General features: G+C 40.0%; 1 protein-coding gene across 1 annotated transcript in view; it reads right to left on the bottom strand.

Moving 5' to 3' along the window:
- LOC117500999 (zinc finger protein 609-like) overlaps positions 1-17,971 on the bottom strand; it is a 336,795-nt gene that overhangs the window by 65,729 nt on the left and 253,095 nt on the right. Inside the window, exon 4 of the mRNA XM_034159801.1 lies at positions 11,477-11,564. Coding sequence (XP_034015692.1) covers positions 11,477-11,564 — 88 coding nt within the window. The remainder of the gene's footprint in view (positions 1-11,476; positions 11,565-17,971) is intronic.

Below are 17,971 nucleotides of genomic sequence, written 5' to 3'. Positions count from 1 at the left end.
GCATGTTCCCGGTTTTTGCACGCCAACATCAATAAGATGTCTTGCAAGTCACTTCAGAAGTGTTATCAGATTTAAAAAAAAGTCATTTTTAGATTTAGAAGTGTTTATTTCAAAGCCACATGCTGTTTAGGTCTTCAGGATCCTGGATCCAAAATATGTTCCAGATCAAATTCAAAATAAAATCCCCCATTTTCTACACTTGTCATTGTCTTCTCACCAAACTTCAACAAGATCCTCTCACAACCATTTGAGTTAAATGTTTTTATCTGGATCTTCTGGCTCAGTTCCAGAATACTGTATATTCTGAATTACCCCCAAAACTGGGCAGCACGGTGGCTTATTGGTTAGCACTGTTGCCTCACAGTAAGAAGATCATGGGATTGTTTCCCACCTGTGGCCTTTCCGTGTAGGGTTTGCATGTTCTCCCCGTGTTTGTGTGGGTTCCCTCCAGGTGCTCCGGCTTCCTGTCCAGGATGTACCCTGCCCCAAGCCCTACAACTGCTCAGACAAAATCCAGTGCCCCCGTGACAATTAACTGGAGTAAGTAGAGAATGGATGAAGCTCCAAAACTGAATCACGTATTTCCCAAAACATTATTTATCTGCTCAACAAATTTAATTGAAATGTGATCATTACTTTTTGAATTGTTGTGCTAACAAGTAAATGTGTGTGAAAACATTCGCTCCTTATCAGGGGTTTAAAAATCTAACATTCTTGCCTCGTGACATCATAAAGGAAGCCCCAATATTCTAGGTGGCCTGTCATGTTAACTCCTTCAGCTTGATGGTACATTATCCCAGAAAAAATGAGAAACACAATATTTTATGCCACTGTTAAGGCAACTAAACCCTTTCAAAGAACAGCGAACTATGAATCCTTCATTATATTCAGACAGTGGAGGCGGAATGTGAGGAAAAAACTATTGCAATGTCCAAAATAAATAAATCACATAAAACAATAATCTCAACCAGTAAATAAAAGTGGCTCTTTAGTTCTGTGAAACTGCACTTAAATAAACAAAGAGCCTATAATGAAAGTCGACATACCAGCTCGTTTACATTAATTGGCTCGTCTTTGTCATTTGGCTTTAAACCCAAAATGTTCCCACACCAGAGCTGCCGAGTGTGGCTTTGAAACCAAATACCTCTGGACTCATTCTTCCAGCTGTCATAAGGAGGAACTGGTGGAGCGTGTTTCGATTCACTGCCATGAGTGTTCTTGAGAAGGAGAAGCATTAATGAGGACCACCGGGGGGGCGGGGTGGGGGGCTGAATTTAAAAACTTTGCTTCACTAGTTGAAAGTTATGAGGCTGTTGAATTCAGGGGCAAAAGAAAGTCGAGTTGATGTTTTTCCTTTTCAGATTAAGAGGACGGAGAACTCGGGTCCACACTCCAACACAGTAGGTGGCTGCGACGGAGCGATTAACCGCTGGCTGCCACCCACAGTAACATGGAGAGAAGTAGCAGAAGAAATTCATTCATTCATTCATCTTCAACTGCTTTTCTGGGCTCAGGTCGCGGGGCAACAACTCCAGCAGGGGACCTCAAACTTCCCTTTCCCATGCCACATCGTAGCAGAAGAAAACGAAAACAAAAAAATACCCTTCAAAACGCTCTGGCTGTGTGTGTGTGTGTGTGTGTGTGGGGGGGGGGGGGGGGCTGCAGATGAATCTTCACTAACACAACAACTTCACTCTGTTTACTGTCGCTTTGTGTGTGTGGAGCCGGTCGGCGGTGGTACCAGAGACATGGTCACCGTGGAGACCATTTGACAAGACAGGAAAAGATGACATTATTATGTGAACAAATGTGCATGTCAACAACACAGGAAAAATTTAGTTTGTATCCATGTCGCACAAAAAAAAAAAAACCCTGATGCACTAACGTTTGTGACAAATGATAACATTTTTATGTTTTAGTTGCAGTTTATTTAGTTAGTTAGTTAGTTAGTTAGTTGTCAGCCAGATATCTCAAAATAACACAAACGAATTTGTATTAATTTTGGTGGAAAGATGGACTTTATTTATTTATTTAATATTTATTTCATTCATTTAAAAGAAAAAAAAAACAGAATAGCAGAAATAACAAAACTTTACAAACCCTTGAATGAAAAGGAGCAGATTGGAAGAATAAGTCTTATATTTTCTGCCCCTTTTTTACAATACAATCTTACAATATCAAGCATCATTAATCAACATAATTTAACAGATTATATTTCTATGACTTTGTCACATGCCACCGACTTATTTCATAATTTTAACCATTATTTATAAGATTACATCCTTAACAGATTACATTTTAAACTTCAAACATTCTAAACATTAACAGATTACATTTTTGGCTTTGTCACAGCCCACTGACTTATTTCATAGTTTCATACTTATGAAATACATAACTCAGCCACATGGGGTGTGCAGCCAGTACATTCTGAGTGCCGGTCCCAAGCCCGGATAAATGAGGAGGGTTGCGTCAGGAAGGGCATCCGGCGTAAAACAAGCCAACCCAACTATGCAGACTCAGAATCGAATTCCCATACCGGATCGGTCGTGGCCCGGGTTAACAACATCCGCCACCGGTGCTATTGCCCAACAGCGTGCTGGTGGAAATTGGGCTACTGCTGGGCGAAGACGACGAAGAAGAGGAGGAAAAAATTGCCACGAACAGTGGGAGAAGAAGAAAACTAGAAGGGTGGAAATGAGAGTGGGGATTTTGAATGTTGGTAGTATGACTGGTAAAGGGAGAGAGCTGGCTGATATGATGGAGAGGAGAAAGGTAGACATATTGTGTGTGCAAGAGACCAAGTGGAAGGGAAGTAAGAGCAGGAGCATCGGCGGTGGGTACAAGTTGTTGTACCATGGTGAGGACAGAAAGAGAAATGGTGTTAGGGTCATTTTAAAGGAAGAGTATGTTAAAAGTGTGTTGGAGGTTAAGCGAGTGTCTGACAGGGTGATGTGTGTGAAGTTGGAAATTGAAGGGGTGATGATGAATATCATCAGTGCATATGCCCCACAGGTAGGTTGTGAGATGAAGGAGAAAGATTTCTGGAGTGTGTTAGATGAGGTGGTGGAGAATGTGCCCAAGCATGAAAGAGTGGTGATAGGAGCAGACTTCAATGGGCACGTTGGTGAAGGGAACAGAGGTGATGAGGAAGTAATGGGTAGATATGGTATCAAGGATAGGAATGGGGAAGGACAGATGGTAGTTGATTTTGCAAAAAGGATGGAAATGGCTGTGGTGAATACCTACTTTAAGAAAAGGGAGGAGCACAGGATAACATAAGAGTGGAGGAAGGTGCACACAGGTGGACTACATTCTTTATAGGAGATGCAAGCTAAAAGAAATCACAGACTAAGGTGGTAGCAGGAGAGAGTGTCACTAGATAGCATAGGATGGTTGTTTGTAGGATGACTTTAGAGGTAAAGAAGAAGAAGAGAGTGAGAGCTCAACAAAGGACCAGATGGTGGAAGCTGAAGGAGGAAGACTGTTATGTGAAATTTAGCGAGCAGGTGAGAGAAGCACTAGTTGGAGGGGAAGCAATTTTGGACAACTGGAAAAGTACTGCAGATGTGGTGAGGGAGACAGCTAGGACAGTACTGGGTATGACATCTGGACAGTGGAAGGAAGACAAGGAGACATGGTGGTGGAATGAAGAGGTCCAGGAAAGCATAAGGAGAAAGAGGTTGGCGAAAAAGATATGGGATAGTCGGAGAGATGAAGAAAGTAGACAGGAGTACAAGGAGATGCGGCGTAAGGCGAGAAGAGGCAAAAGCAAAGGAAAAGGCATATTGCAAGCTGTACAAGAAGTTGAATAGTAAGGAAGGAGAAAAGGACTTGTACTGATTGGCCAGACAAAGGGACAGAGCTGGAAAGGATGTGCAGCAGGTTAGGGTGGTAAAAGATGCACATGGTAATGTGCTGACAAGTGAGGAGTGTGTGCTGAGAAGGTGGAGGGAATATTTTGAAGAGTTGATGAATAAAGAAAATGAGCGAGAGAAAAGGCTGGATGATGTGGTGAGAGTAAATCAGGAAGTAAAAGAGATTAACAAGGAAGAAGTGAGGGCTGCTATGAAGAGGATTAAGAGTGGAAAGGCAGTTGGTCCAGATGACATTCCAATGGAGGCATGGAAATGTCTAGGAGAGATGGCAGTAGAGTTTCTAACCAGATTGTTTAATAAAATCTTGGAAAGTGAGAGGATGCCTGAGGAGTGGAGACGAAGTGTGGTGGTTCCTATTTTCAAGAACAAGGGTGATGTGCAGAGCTGCAGTAACTACAGAGGCATAAAGCTGATCAGCCACAGCATGAAGTTATGGGAAAGAGTAGTAGAAGCTAGGCTTAGAAAACAGGTGAAGATCTGTGAGCAGCAATATGGTTTCATTCCAAGTAAGAGCACTACAGATGCAATGTTTGCTCTGAGAATACTGTTGGAAAAGTACAGAGAAGGACAGAAAGAGTTACATTGTGTGTTTGTGGACTTAGAAAAAGCTTATGATAGGGTGCCAAGAGAAGTGTTGTGGCATTGTATGAGGAAGTCTGGAGTGGCAGAGAAGTATGTTAGGGTAGTGCAGGACATGTACAAGAATAGTGTGACAGCGGTGAGATGCGCAGTCGGGAATGACAGACTCATTCAAGGTGGAGGTGGGATTACACCAAGGATCAGCTCTGAGTCCTTTCTTGTTTGCAGTGGTGATGGACAGGTTGACAGATGAGATCAGACAGGAGTCCCCATGGACTATGATGTTTGCAGATGACATTGTGATCTGTAGTGAGAGTAGAGAGCAAGTTGAGTCTAGTCTGGAGAAGTGGAGATATGCTTTGGAGAGAAGGGGAATGAAAGTCAGTAGAAGCAAGACTGAGTACATGTGTGTGAATGAGAGGGAGCCCAGTGGAATAGTGCAGTTACAAGGAGTAGAAGTGGTGAAAGTACATGAGTTTAAATATTTGGGGTCAACTGTTCAAAGTAATGGAGAGTGTGGTAGAGAGGTGAAGAAGAGAGTGCAGGCAGGGTGGAGTGGGTGGAGAAAGGTGGCAGGAGTGATTTGTGACCGAAGAATATTAGCAAGAGTGAAGGGGAAAGTTTACAAAACAGTAGTGAGACCAGCTATGTTGTATGGTTTAGAGACAGTGGCACTAACAAAAAGACAGGAGGCAGAGCTGAAGATGTTGAGATTCTCTTTGGGAGTGACAAGAATGGACAAGATTAGGAATGAACATATCAGAGGGACAGCTCAGGTGGGACGGTTTGGAGACAAAGTCAGAGAGGCTAGATTGAGATGGTTTGGACATGTGCAGAGGAGGGACCCAGGGTATATACGGAGAAGGATGCTGAGGATGGAGCCACCAGGCAGGAGGAGAAGAGGGAGACCAAAGAGGAGGTTCATGGATGTGCTGAGAGAGGACATGCAGGTGGTTGGTGTGACAGAGGAAGATACAGAGGACAGGGTGAGATGGAAAAGATTGATCTGCTGTGGCGACCCCTCACGGGAACAGACGAAAGACAAAGAAGATACTTATGAAATACATCTAGTTTAATATGTTTTTAAAATAATTTAAGCGACCTTGATTCTTTGATTTCTTTGTTGAGGTTGTTCCATAATTTTACACCATTCACTGCAATACTCCGTTCCTTTATCTTGGTTCTGAATCTTGGTTTTTTAAAGACTTCTATGCCTTTCAAATTATAACTACTTACTCTTTTTTCAAACATATTTTGAATGTTTATTGGTAAGGTATTGTTATTCGCTTGGTACATTGTTTGTAATAATTTCAAATCAACTAAATCATGAAATTTAAGTACCCTATACTTAATGAACAATGGACTAGATGGGTCTCTAAAACGACTGTTGCTAATCACTTTTAAAGCTCTTTTCTGCAAAATAAATAAAGGTTGCGTATAAGTTGTACATGTTGATCCCCAGATTTCTACACAATAAGCCAAATATGGAACAATCAATGAATTGTACAATGTTAATAATCCATAACTATTTAATGAATATTTAACTATGTAAAACAGCAATAGCTTTCGCTATTTTTCCTTTTATGTAATTTATGTGTGACTTCCATGTAAAATCTTCATCAATCATAACTCCTAAAAATTTCGTTTCTTTTACCCTTTTAATGTCCATTCCATCTATTTTTAATGACATCATTTTTTTTTACTCTGTCATTAAACAATATGAAATTTGTTTTATTAAGATTAAGTGACAATCTGTTTATATCAAACCAATATTTAACTTTTTCCAACTCTGTATTTATCACTTGTGCTACTTCCTGTATATCTGATCCAGAGTAAAATAATGCTGTATCGTCAGCAAATAAAATGCTACCAAGCACATTAGATACATTCACAAAATCATTGATATACAAAATAAACAGTTTGGGTCCAAGTACTGACCCTTGTGGCACTCCACACATAATGTTACACAATTCTGATTTAGTATTATTTATCTGAACAAACTGTTTTCTATTTTCTAAGTAGCTTTTTACCCACTGATGTGCAATCCCTTTTATTCCATATTGTTGTAACTTGTGAAGCAATCTTGAATGATCGATAACATCAAAAGCTTTTTTCAGGTCAATTAAAAACACAAAATAATCCTTATTATCTATTGCTGTTGATATTTTCTCTGTTAATTCCATAATTGCCATAGCTGTCGAATGTTTTGTTCTGAATCCATACTGAGCATTATTTAAAATATGATGTTTCTCAATGAATTTATCCAACCTTGTCACAAAAACTTTTTCCATAATTTTAGAAAACTGTGGAAGCAATGACACTGGCCTGTAATTTGAAACATTATGTTTGTCTCCATTTTTATATAATGGGACTACCTTGGCAAATTTCATTTCGTCTGGGAAAATTCCTGTTGACAGAGACAGATTACAAAGAAAGTTAAGTAAAACTTACATTTGTAAGTAAGGTAGTAAAGTACTTACATTGTACTTTAGGACAGAGATGAAGAGAGAATTTTGAGTTTTATTAAAAAGAAGGCCTGAAAGTTCAGCTACAATTTGTCAGAAGGTACATCTGAGATGGAAGACTAGATTTAATGTTTTGGTGAAAGAAAATCCTCCTCTGCTCCACTTCATCATGAAGCTGTATAACTGGAGATATAAAATCCAAAACTTGCACTGTCCACAATTTCTCCAATCACAGCCACAGAAGCATGTAACTTCTTCTGGGTTGTCTGGGTGTCTTGGTGGCTTTCCTCACTCTTCTCCTTCAGTTTTTGAGAACTGTCTACTCCACACAGATTTACCATAGAGTGTCAAACTGTTTGCATTTCTTCATAACTGATGTAAATAAAGTTCAAGACATTCAGTGACTTGGAAATGTTCATGTATCCATCCCCTGACTTGTCTGAAGAAAACAGCTTATTTGTAGGTATTATACCAAAGGGGCTGATATACTTAATCAACCCATCATCTTGGCTTTTATATTTTTAATTAATTTATATCACATTGTAGAGATTTACTTTCAGTTTGAGTCTAATGAAGAGAATTTTAGAAAATTTTATATTTAGAAGCCTGATTTACTTTTTGCATCTGAAATGCCGTAAACAAATTAAAATGTGTGAAATATTAATGGGCTGAATACTTTTGCAAACCACTGAAATGCTGCATTTACACACATAGGCAAGACGCATTATGAATGTCACATCTGTATCATTCTTGACACATTCCTGACATTCTTAACGCATCTGAATAGGTTTCTTAGTAGTGTGTGTTGGTGCGTGATATTCGTGGACCATGTTTTTGGCTGTAAAAAAATCTTCCACGAATGTCATGCACCACCCTCATTTCACCTCACGTCGTGGAGGTCAAACTGAGCGTGTTGATCCGTCTTGATTAGTGGTGATCCTTAATAGAGCACAACAGTGTTCTTCTCTGACGTGCGCACAATTAAACCCCGTTTCATTGCTGCAGTATGCAGAAGGACAGTGACGCCAAGTCGGCTAAAAGTCTCGTTCCAATGCTCCTCAGCGCGCTCCTGCAGGTTTTCCACCTACTGTATGTGCCTGATGTTTGGGAAAATGAGCGAGACGAGAGCTGCGTGGAGCCACACATCTGGCTCTCTTAGTCTCCTCCTCCTGTCTACGCCACTCCACGGCACAGAGCCCAACTAAGCATGCAGTCACAAAGTTCTTGTGCTGCTTCTCCTGCTGGATTTTGAAGAGCAAACTGTTCAAATTGTTCAGCACCTAGCGGTTGGCCGCGCAACAACGTGGAACGTTATTCTTGACTGTGCGTAATGGTTCCTGATAATTCCCCAGCAACACGTGCCATTAATCATATCGCGTGGGTAACAGGTTGCAGCAGTTCCTGAGGACACTTGATGCCTCTGCCTCAAATCATCACATTTGTGATCAGCGGCCAAGAATGTTTACTTTGTGGCATTCGTAGCTTGTCGTCGTTATGTGTAAACGCAGCATAAAACTGGTGATTTACTTTACACTCAATGCTGCAATTACTGTGAGTTTGGCTTTTATATTTTATTTATGCCATCTTGTAGAGATTAGTTTTCACTGGGAGTTTAAAAGGCATCATATTAGAAATTTGTATATACAGAAGCCTGATTCAATTTTATTTATTTATTTTAATTTGATGTCATCATTGGACTGAATGAGGTTGGTATTTTTTTTTTGGGTGTGGTCTAATTGTTGGGTGAACATGACATTCCTGTTTTAAATAAAGCAATGTTAAATTACATGTTACTGTCATTAAAAAAAGAAAAGCGCCAGCTTTGAAGTGACTACGTGACTCAGAATCACAACACACTTTCATTCAAATACTTGAAATACCACATGAGCCTTACTGCGCGATAACAGCGCTGTAATTAATGTTCTCCAAAGCAGTGAAGCTTCGCGATCTGTAACAGAGTAAAAGACACGGCGAAGGAATGACTCACTGCTTCCACTGCAACTACTCTCCCTACAATTTCAGGCCCAGCAGGGGATGTGAATACATCCGTAGTCTGGCAGTAGAAGAGGAATTTAAACTCATTACAAACCCACATTTATATTCCGTCCGTTGAAAGCGTTTTGAATTATTCATGGCATGTACCTAATGTAGTCGTGCTGCAAACTGTAGAGTGTGTTAGTGCAATTTCAGCCCAACAATCCTCACTTACTGAACGATGTCACATACTGTGATACGTTAATGTGATACAGACGCTCACTGCTGATCATTAGCTGTAGTTTAATCACGGGGGGGGATCCTTTCAAATATAGATTTCTATTTAGATACAGCGCAGAAGTGTGACATCAAAGTGGGGTTCTACGGCGACCACAAACAGCAAGATGTGTAACACTGTCAGCTGCAGGTTTGGTGATTAAAACGGCCATATACATTTCTACACGCTTTACTTTTTCTTGTTCCCCCTTTTTTAATATCATTATATTTAAATAACTATTGGAGGAGTGGGGTACAACTAGTTATACCTAACGGCTAACGTTAGCTTATCTAGCAGGCTGTAGCAATGTTCATCGTAGCTTACAAAATAGTTGGTTGTTTTGTGTTTGATAACCCACATTAATTCATACTTTTGTCTACATTTATCTTATATGTATTTGTTAATACAGTTACTGTAGGTTTAACTACACTATTATACTTTATACACCAATTACCGTTTTTGTTTATCATGTTAGCTTGCTTTCGGCGTATATGACAGCGTGTACCAGTTCCTGCCAATATCCAGCAACTTTGCACAGCCATTGAAGAGGAGTGGACCAACATTCCACAGGCCACAATTGACAACCTGATCAACTCTATGCGAACGAGATGTGTTGCACTGCATGAGGCAAATGGTGGTCACACCAGATACTGACTGGTATCCCCCCCCCCAATAAAACAAAACTGCACCTTTCAGAGTGGCCTTTTATTGTGGGCAGTCTAAGGCACACCTGTGCACTAATCATGGTGTCTAATCAGCATCTTGGTATGGCACACCTGTGAGGTGGGATGGATTATCTCAGCAAAGGAGAAGTGCTCACTATCACAGATTTAGACTGGTTTGTGAACAATATTTGAGGGAAATGGTGATATTGTGTATGTGGAAAAAGTTTTAGATCTTTGAGTTCATCTCATACAAAATGGGAGCAAAACCAAAAGTGTTGCGTTTGTATTTTTGTTGAGTGTATATTTAATTTTACTACTAGTCTACATACTAAGTTACCTATACTAAAATCTTCTCCTGTGATGTCTTATCCTTCTTATGTCTTATTATTTATTATATTATATATACCTTTTTTCTTGAGCTGCTTGGGTGTGTAGGGAGAGTTCCCATGGGATAAAAAAGCTTTTTAACCTACCATCCCTGGTTCTCAAGACCAGGCACCTAAGTGGCTCTACTCTTCTCTTTTCTACTCTCTTATTTTACTCTTCCTTTTTAGATATTTAGATATACCTTTGTATACTGGCATAGTTCCACCTTAGAATTGGAATATAATATATAAGATATACCTTACTGAATTTTCATGTATGTATTACACAACCAGGGTATTTAGCAGAAGAACAGCAGGTATCCAGAAATCAGAGAGGCCTGAAGCTGCTGTGTCCCTCACAGGACACGTGCACAGGAGTGCAGCCTTTTCTGATAGACAATCTTATACAATGGTGAGGAAAACCTATTAGTCCAATAATTGGATTCTGCAATCGCACTTGGTAGAGCAGCTTTCCATTTCCACTCCTGCCTCCTGGGACATCAGCTGTTTGCCAACGAGCCCCATTTGTTCGGGTTACGATAAAGACAAACAAGGTCTAGGAGGGCCGTGTCGCACACGGGCAAATACATGCAAAAGATTTCACAAGGTGATGCTCCTGCAACAGATTCATGTCAGACACGTACTATAAAAAGGTTAGAAACTCAGTTCAGAGTGAATGGTTAAAATGCATCAATAATTAAAGCAATCACACCCATGATGCACTGTTTCTTTCTCTTTTTGCTCTGTATGCACCACTCTGCATTTAATCATTAGTGATCGATCTCTGCTCCCCTCCACAGCATGTCTTTTTCCTGGTTCTCTCCCTCAGCCCCAACCAGTCCCAGCAGAAGACTGCCCCTCCCTGAGCCTGGTTCTGCTGGAGATTTCTTCCTGTTAAAAGGGAGTTTTTCCTTCCCACTGTAGCCAAGTGCTTGCTCACAGGGGGTCGTTTTGACCGTTGGGGTTTTACATAATTATTGTATGGCCTTGCCTTACAATATAAAGCGCCTTGGGGCAACTGTTTGTTGTGATTTGGCGCTATATAAAAAAATTGATTGATTGATTGATTGATTGATATTCTTATCTGCCTTGACATTTAGAAGGACTCTGGGCGCTGGTAAAATCTTTATGTGCACACATGCAAACTCAGTACATGAAAGCCTAGTTCTACACGTCATGCAAAATTAGAATGTCTGAAGTAATGAGATGATGCATTATTAAATGTCACTTTCACAGGTAGAAGACGAAACAAGAATAGGATAATAACCGTCTTTACCTGGGGGGAGCCCAGTCGTGTCGTGTGCAGTCTAACAAGGTGCCCACATACGTCTTGTTTCTCCAAGTTACATTGACCACCAGCATGCCTACGAGCAAAGCAAAGACTTCTGTTAACTTCTGCAGCAAGAATGAAAATTACAGCAACAAAACAGTTCATTTACCAACAACAAGAACGTGAGATTCATGTTGAGCGTAACATTTCATTTCATTTATTCATACAGCGCCAAATCCAAGAATACTTTTCCCAACAGCTGCTGTATCATTGCTGTCACAGTCGTACAGTCCTGGCAGGCTAACAGGCCAACGAAAAATCCCCAATTCTGGCAATATTTTTAATAACCCCAATGGAAAATAATGCAGACAAAATAATTTAAAAGAACGTTCCTTCCACAGCGCTCTGATTAGCCTGCAGCGCTGTGACCATCAAAGGTGTGGTCTTTCATTGTTTATCTTGCCAAAACAAAGTTTTGCGAGATACGTTTGTTATTAATCACTGCATTTTCACCTTTAAGTCGCTGTGCAGCATAGTTTACATCGCAGACACTTCACATATAGCAGCCCTAGCAAGGTACCTTTCAGCACAAAAATAATCAAGCTCAAGGTCAAAGGTCAAAGTCATAGCGAGGTCAAACATGTAATTCAACAAAACTGTCCTGGTTGCAATTTTTGAAATTTTGCTTCCAAATGTGGCATGGACATACTAATAGGCCTTGCCCATAAGACATTACCTGGGATAGGTAACTGACCTTGACCTTCATAGTTTTGCTTGAGGTCAAAGGTCACTTAAATAAGGTCAAACTTCAGATTACAGCAAAAAATGTCATGTAATACATCAAATTAAAGGGTGTGATGAGGAGATCCAGGTGACAGCAAAGGATTTAAGTTATGATGTCAATTGCTGATATCATCATGAAAAAAACATGCAAAATTTACATTTTTAAAGGGTTGACACAGAGTGTAAATCATCATTGCAGACTCTAGTAAGTTCACATATAGCAGTCACATGGAGATATCTTTCAGCACACAACAGGACCAAGCTCAAGGCCAAAGGTCAAGGTCACAGGAAGGTCAAACATTAAATTTAACAAAACAATTTTCCTGGTCGTAATTTTTGGAATTTTGCCTCCAAATTTCGCATGAATATCGTATATTCCCTTGCCTGTCAGTCCCTCTTCATGCTGGTTGTTCTTCGTGATAGTCTCTTTTGTTCACCTTTTGGCAAGGTACCGGTCACTCTCAGGGTGACAGTTTTCATTTGTTTATTTGTTTGTGGTCGTTGTGCTGTGCTCAACACTTAAGTCCAACACTTCTCATAAAAGTAACTCACGACAAAGTAATTTTCACACGTTGCCATAACAGTCAAGGAAATATGATGTAAAATGTGATCCTGTTGGGTGAGGTGGCACACCTTTGCACTGAATGCTCATTTAAACCTTAATGAACGTTAAACACAGCCGCAGACATGTTGAATGCAAAATTCTGTAAAAATCTTTGATTCATGGAGTTCTTCCACACAGACTTTCACTTTCACAGAGCAGATTTGGAAATTCAAATTCTCTTTATCAAGTAAGATTATTAAAGGGGTCATATAGTGCAAAAGCAGTTTTATCTACCTTTTACATTTTCATTAGTTTGACATTTAATGTTGAATATCTCCAAAGACCCACAATTCTATGAGTGTTTTCACAGACATTCTCCTGCTGTCAACATCATTTTGCCCTGATGTGACACAAATACCCCACAAATGCCACCCCCCCCCCCCCCCCAACTCAATGGCCCAAGGTTACCATTCAATTCAAATCATAGAAAAAAATATTCCAGTAATATTCCACTACACAGTATTCCGATGTGTAGTGAGCATCTTGTATGGCAGCACCCTAACATCAGGGTGAATGTGAGGCATTATTTGTAAAGCGCTTTGAGCGTCTGATGCAGATGGAGAAGCGCTATATAAATGCAGTTTATTTACCATTTAATCATTTTCAATGAAAGTGGAGGGTTTTATTTTTCTCCCTCTTGCTGTTTTTGTGTTTGTGCATCTTTGCTTTCCCATGCTATGAACCTTATAAATTTAGTTTTCTTTGGTGAACATCACCGGGTCTGAATACATTTTAGGGGAAACACTGAGATGTGCAACATTATGACATAAATATGCGACAGTCTGCACCATTGGACTGAAAATTTTCTTTCATAACATGAAAATTCAGTATGGTATGTCTTCTACAATATACTCCAATTCTATAAAACTCTACTAGTGTATACTAAGGTATATCTAAATATCTAAAAAAAAAAAAAAATGGAGTAGAATAGAGTAGAGCCATTTGGGTACCTGGTCTTGAGTACCAGGGATGGTAGGTTCAAAAGCTTTTTTATCCTATGGGAACTCTCCCTACCCACCCAAAGCGGCTCAAAAAATTTGGCATCGTGTATATAAGTGATATTTACACAATAATGTAATAAACAACATATACAAGAAATATAGTACTTCTAAAACCTAAATATTCATACAGGAGAAGATACATATACCTAGTCTGTAGACTAGTAGTAAAATACATTATAGCTAGTAGGCTAAGCTATAAATATGGATAATTTATTATAGAAACAGAACCTACGATGTAATATGTTTTAGGTATCTATCTCAAGTTCACTCTACTAGCGTACTATAGGAAGACAAAATACATATTATACGAGGTCTGTGAGAAAAGTATCCGACCTTTTTATTTTATGCAAAAAATATATGGATTTGATTCATATGTTTTTATGTCAGCCAAGCTTGAACCTTCATGCGCATGCATGAGTTTTTTTCACGCCTGTCGGTTGTGTCATTTGCCTCTGGGCAGGCTTTGAGTGAGCACTGGTCCACCCCTCTCGTCGTTTTTTCATTGCGAGGAAATGGCGGAATGATTTGGGCTTTTTTTCCATCAGAATTTTTTCAGAAACTGTTAGAAACAGGCAGCTGGAAACCATTCGGAAAATTCACATGGCTTTCTGTGAAAATTTTATGGGCTTCACAGAGATTAAGGAGTGTTACTACAGCTTTAAGGACGGCCCACAATGGCACACTGTGCGCTGCGCTCCGAGCTGCGATCGACAGGCAGAAACCACCAGATCATTTCTAAATGGATGGCTGTGTGGAGCCGGGACCGTTGTGTGCAATTTCTCTGATTATCACAAGAGCTGGACATCAGCCATTTTCCGGCAGATTTCACTTTTAACAGGAGATTTTGTCATGGAAAGCCGCGCGGAGGCTTTGCGCGTCATGATGGAGCCGCCGATGGAGCGAGACAAAGAACACCTCCATTTTGGAGTGTCAGGGGACAAGTTGGGACATGCCTAGCTCGGCTTTCAGTGGCTTACCAGTCGAGTAAGTATAAGAGAAATTGTGGAGAGCTGGACATGTCCCAACTTGTCTTCTGACACTCCAAAACGGAGGCGTTCTTTGTCTCGCTCCATCAGCGGCTCCGTCATGACGCGCAAAGCCTCCGTGCGGCTTTCCATGACAAAATCTCTTGTTAAAAGTGAAATCTGCTGGAAACTGTCTGATGTCCAGCTCTTGTGATAACCAGAGAAATTGCACACAACGGTCCCGCATCCACACAGCCATCCATTTAGAAATGATCTGGTGGTTTCTGCCTGTCAATCGCGGCTCGGAGCGTGGCGCGCCATTGTGGGCCGTCCTTAAAGCTGTAGTAACACTCCTTAATCTCTGTGAAGCCCATAAAATTTTCACTGAAAGCCATGTGAATTTTCCGAATGGTTTTCAGCTGCCTATCTCTAACAGTTTCTGAAAAAATTCTGATGGAACAAAGCCCAAATCATCCCGCCATTTCCTCGCAATGAAAAAACGACGAGAGGGGTGGACCAGTGCTCACTCAAAGCCTGCCCACAGGCGAATGACGCAACCGACAGGCGTGAAAAAAAACTCACGCATGCGCACGAAGGTTCAAGGTTGGCTGACGTAAAAACATATGAATCAAATCCATATATTTTTTGCATAAAATAAAAAGGTCGGATACTTTTCTCACAGACCTCGTACATGCTATCTAATGGAAACCCCAAAATAGGATACTATATATTGATATCTATTAAAGAACCCATAAACTGAAGAATACTAAAAATCCACACCATATAAAATAAATAAGTAAATCATGAAAATAAACTAACTATAGCTAGATGAGCTATCGTAAAATTAGCCGTTAATAAGCCAACCGTACCCTGCTAGCCAACAAGGTAAATAAAGCTGGTAGCTAGTGTATAAAGTACAATAGTGTAGTTTAACCCTAAAATAACGCTATTGGCAAATACATAAATAAAATATAAACATAAAAATATAAAATAAATAAACAAATAAATAAGATAAAATATACAAATAAATAAATATACAAATATAAAACAGATGTAAACAAAAGTGTGTATTAATGTTAGTTTCCCAAACAGAACAGACTATATTATATACTGACATGATAGTTTAGCATTTTCACAGAAATAAATGGAAAATATATTCAATCAATCAATCAATCAATCAATTTTTTATATAGCGCCAAATCACAACAAACAGTTGCCCCAAGGTGCTTTATATTGTAAGGCAAGGCCATACAATAATTATGTAAAACCCCAACGGTCAAAACGACCCCCTGTGAGCAAGCACTTGGCTACAGTGGGAAGGAAAAACTCCCTTTTAACAGGAAGAAACCTCCAGCAGAACCAGGCTCAGGGAGGGGCAGTCTTCTGCTGGGACTGGTTGGGGCTGAGGGAGAGAACCAGGAAAAGACATGCTGTGGAGGGGAGCAGAGATCGATCACTAATGACTAAATGCAGAGTGGTGCATACAGAGCAAAAAGAGAAAGAAACAGTGCATCATGGGAACCCCCCAGCAGTCTACGTCTATAGCAGCATAACTAAGGGATGGTTCAGGGTCACCTGATCCAGCCCTAACTATAAGCTTTAGCAAAAAGGAAAGTTTTAAGCCTAATCTTAAAAGTAGAGAGGGTGTCTGTCTCCCTGATCTGAATTGGGAGCTGGTTCCACAGGAGAGAAGCCTGAAAGCTGAAGGCTCTGCCTCCCATTCTACTCTTACAAACCCTAGGAACTACAAGTAAGCCTGCAGTCTGAGAGCGAAGCGCTCTATTGGGGTGATATGGTACTACGAGGTCCCTAAGATAAGATGGGACCTGATTATTCAAAACCTTATAAGTAAGAAGAAGAATTTTAAATTCTATTCTAGAATTAACAGGAAGCCAATGAAGAGAGGCCAATATGGGTGAGATATGCTCTCTCCTTCTAGTCCCCGTCAGTACTCTAGCTGCAGCATTTTGAATTAACTGAAGGCTTTTTAGGGAACTTTTAGGACAACCTGATAATAATGAATTACAATAGTCCAGCCTAGAGGAAATAAATGCATGAATTAGTTTTTCAGCATCACTCTGAGACAAGACCTTTCTGATTTTAGAGATATTGCGTAAATGCAAAAAAGCAGTCCTACATATTTGTTTAATATGCACTTTGAATGACATATCCTGATCAAAAATGACTCCAAGATTTCTCACAGTATTACTAGAGGTCAGGGTAATGCCATCCAGAGTAAGGACCTGGTTAGACACCATGTTTCTAAGATTTGTGGGGCCAAGTACAATAACTTCAGTTTTATCTGAGTTTAAAAGCAGGAAATTAGAGGTCATCCATGTCTTTATGTCTGTAAGACAATCCTGCAGTTTAGCTAATTGGTGTGTGTCCTCTGGCTTCATGGATAGATAAAGCTGGGTATCATCTGCGTAACAATGAAAATTTAAGCAATACCGTCTAATAATACTGCCTAAGGGAAGCATGTATAAAGTGAATAAAATTGGTCCTAGCACAGAACCTTGTGGAACTCCATAATTAACTTTAGTCTGTGAAGAAGATTCCCCATTTACATGAACAAATTGTAATCTATTAGACAAATATGATTCAAACCACCGCAGCGCAGTGCCTTTAATACCTATGGCATGCTCTAATCTCTGTAATAAAATTTTATGGTCAACAGTATCAAAAGCAGCACTGAGGTCTAACAGAACAAGCACAGAGATGAGTCCACTGTCCGAGGCCATAAGAAGATCATTTGTAACCTTCACTAATGCTGTTTCTGTACTATGATGAATTCTAAAACCTGACTGAAACTCTTCAAATAGACCATTCCTCTGCAGATGATCAGTTAGCTGTTTTACAACTACCCTTTCAAGAATTTTTGAATTTTTGAGAGAAAAGGAAGGTTGGAGATTGGCCTATAATTAGCTAAGATAGCTGGGTCAAGTGATGGCTTTTTAAGTAATGGTTTAATTACTGCCACCTTAAAAGCCTGTGATATATATTGATAATAATATATCGATACACAACTGTAATCCACACTGCAGAATGGAACTGGGGTACGAGTGTTTCACCGCGATGAACCTAAACGCCCAGATTCCAAATGGTGACTCCTGCGCTGTGTAGACAGACAGACTGCAAACACTGCAAC

This window comes from Thalassophryne amazonica, chromosome 2, assembly GCF_902500255.1.
Source record: "Thalassophryne amazonica chromosome 2, fThaAma1.1, whole genome shotgun sequence".
In the NCBI taxonomy this organism is placed as follows: Eukaryota; Metazoa; Chordata; class Actinopteri; order Batrachoidiformes; family Batrachoididae; genus Thalassophryne; species Thalassophryne amazonica.
Note: the sequence above shows the minus strand (reverse complement) of the source record. Positions and strands in the feature narration are given on the sequence as shown.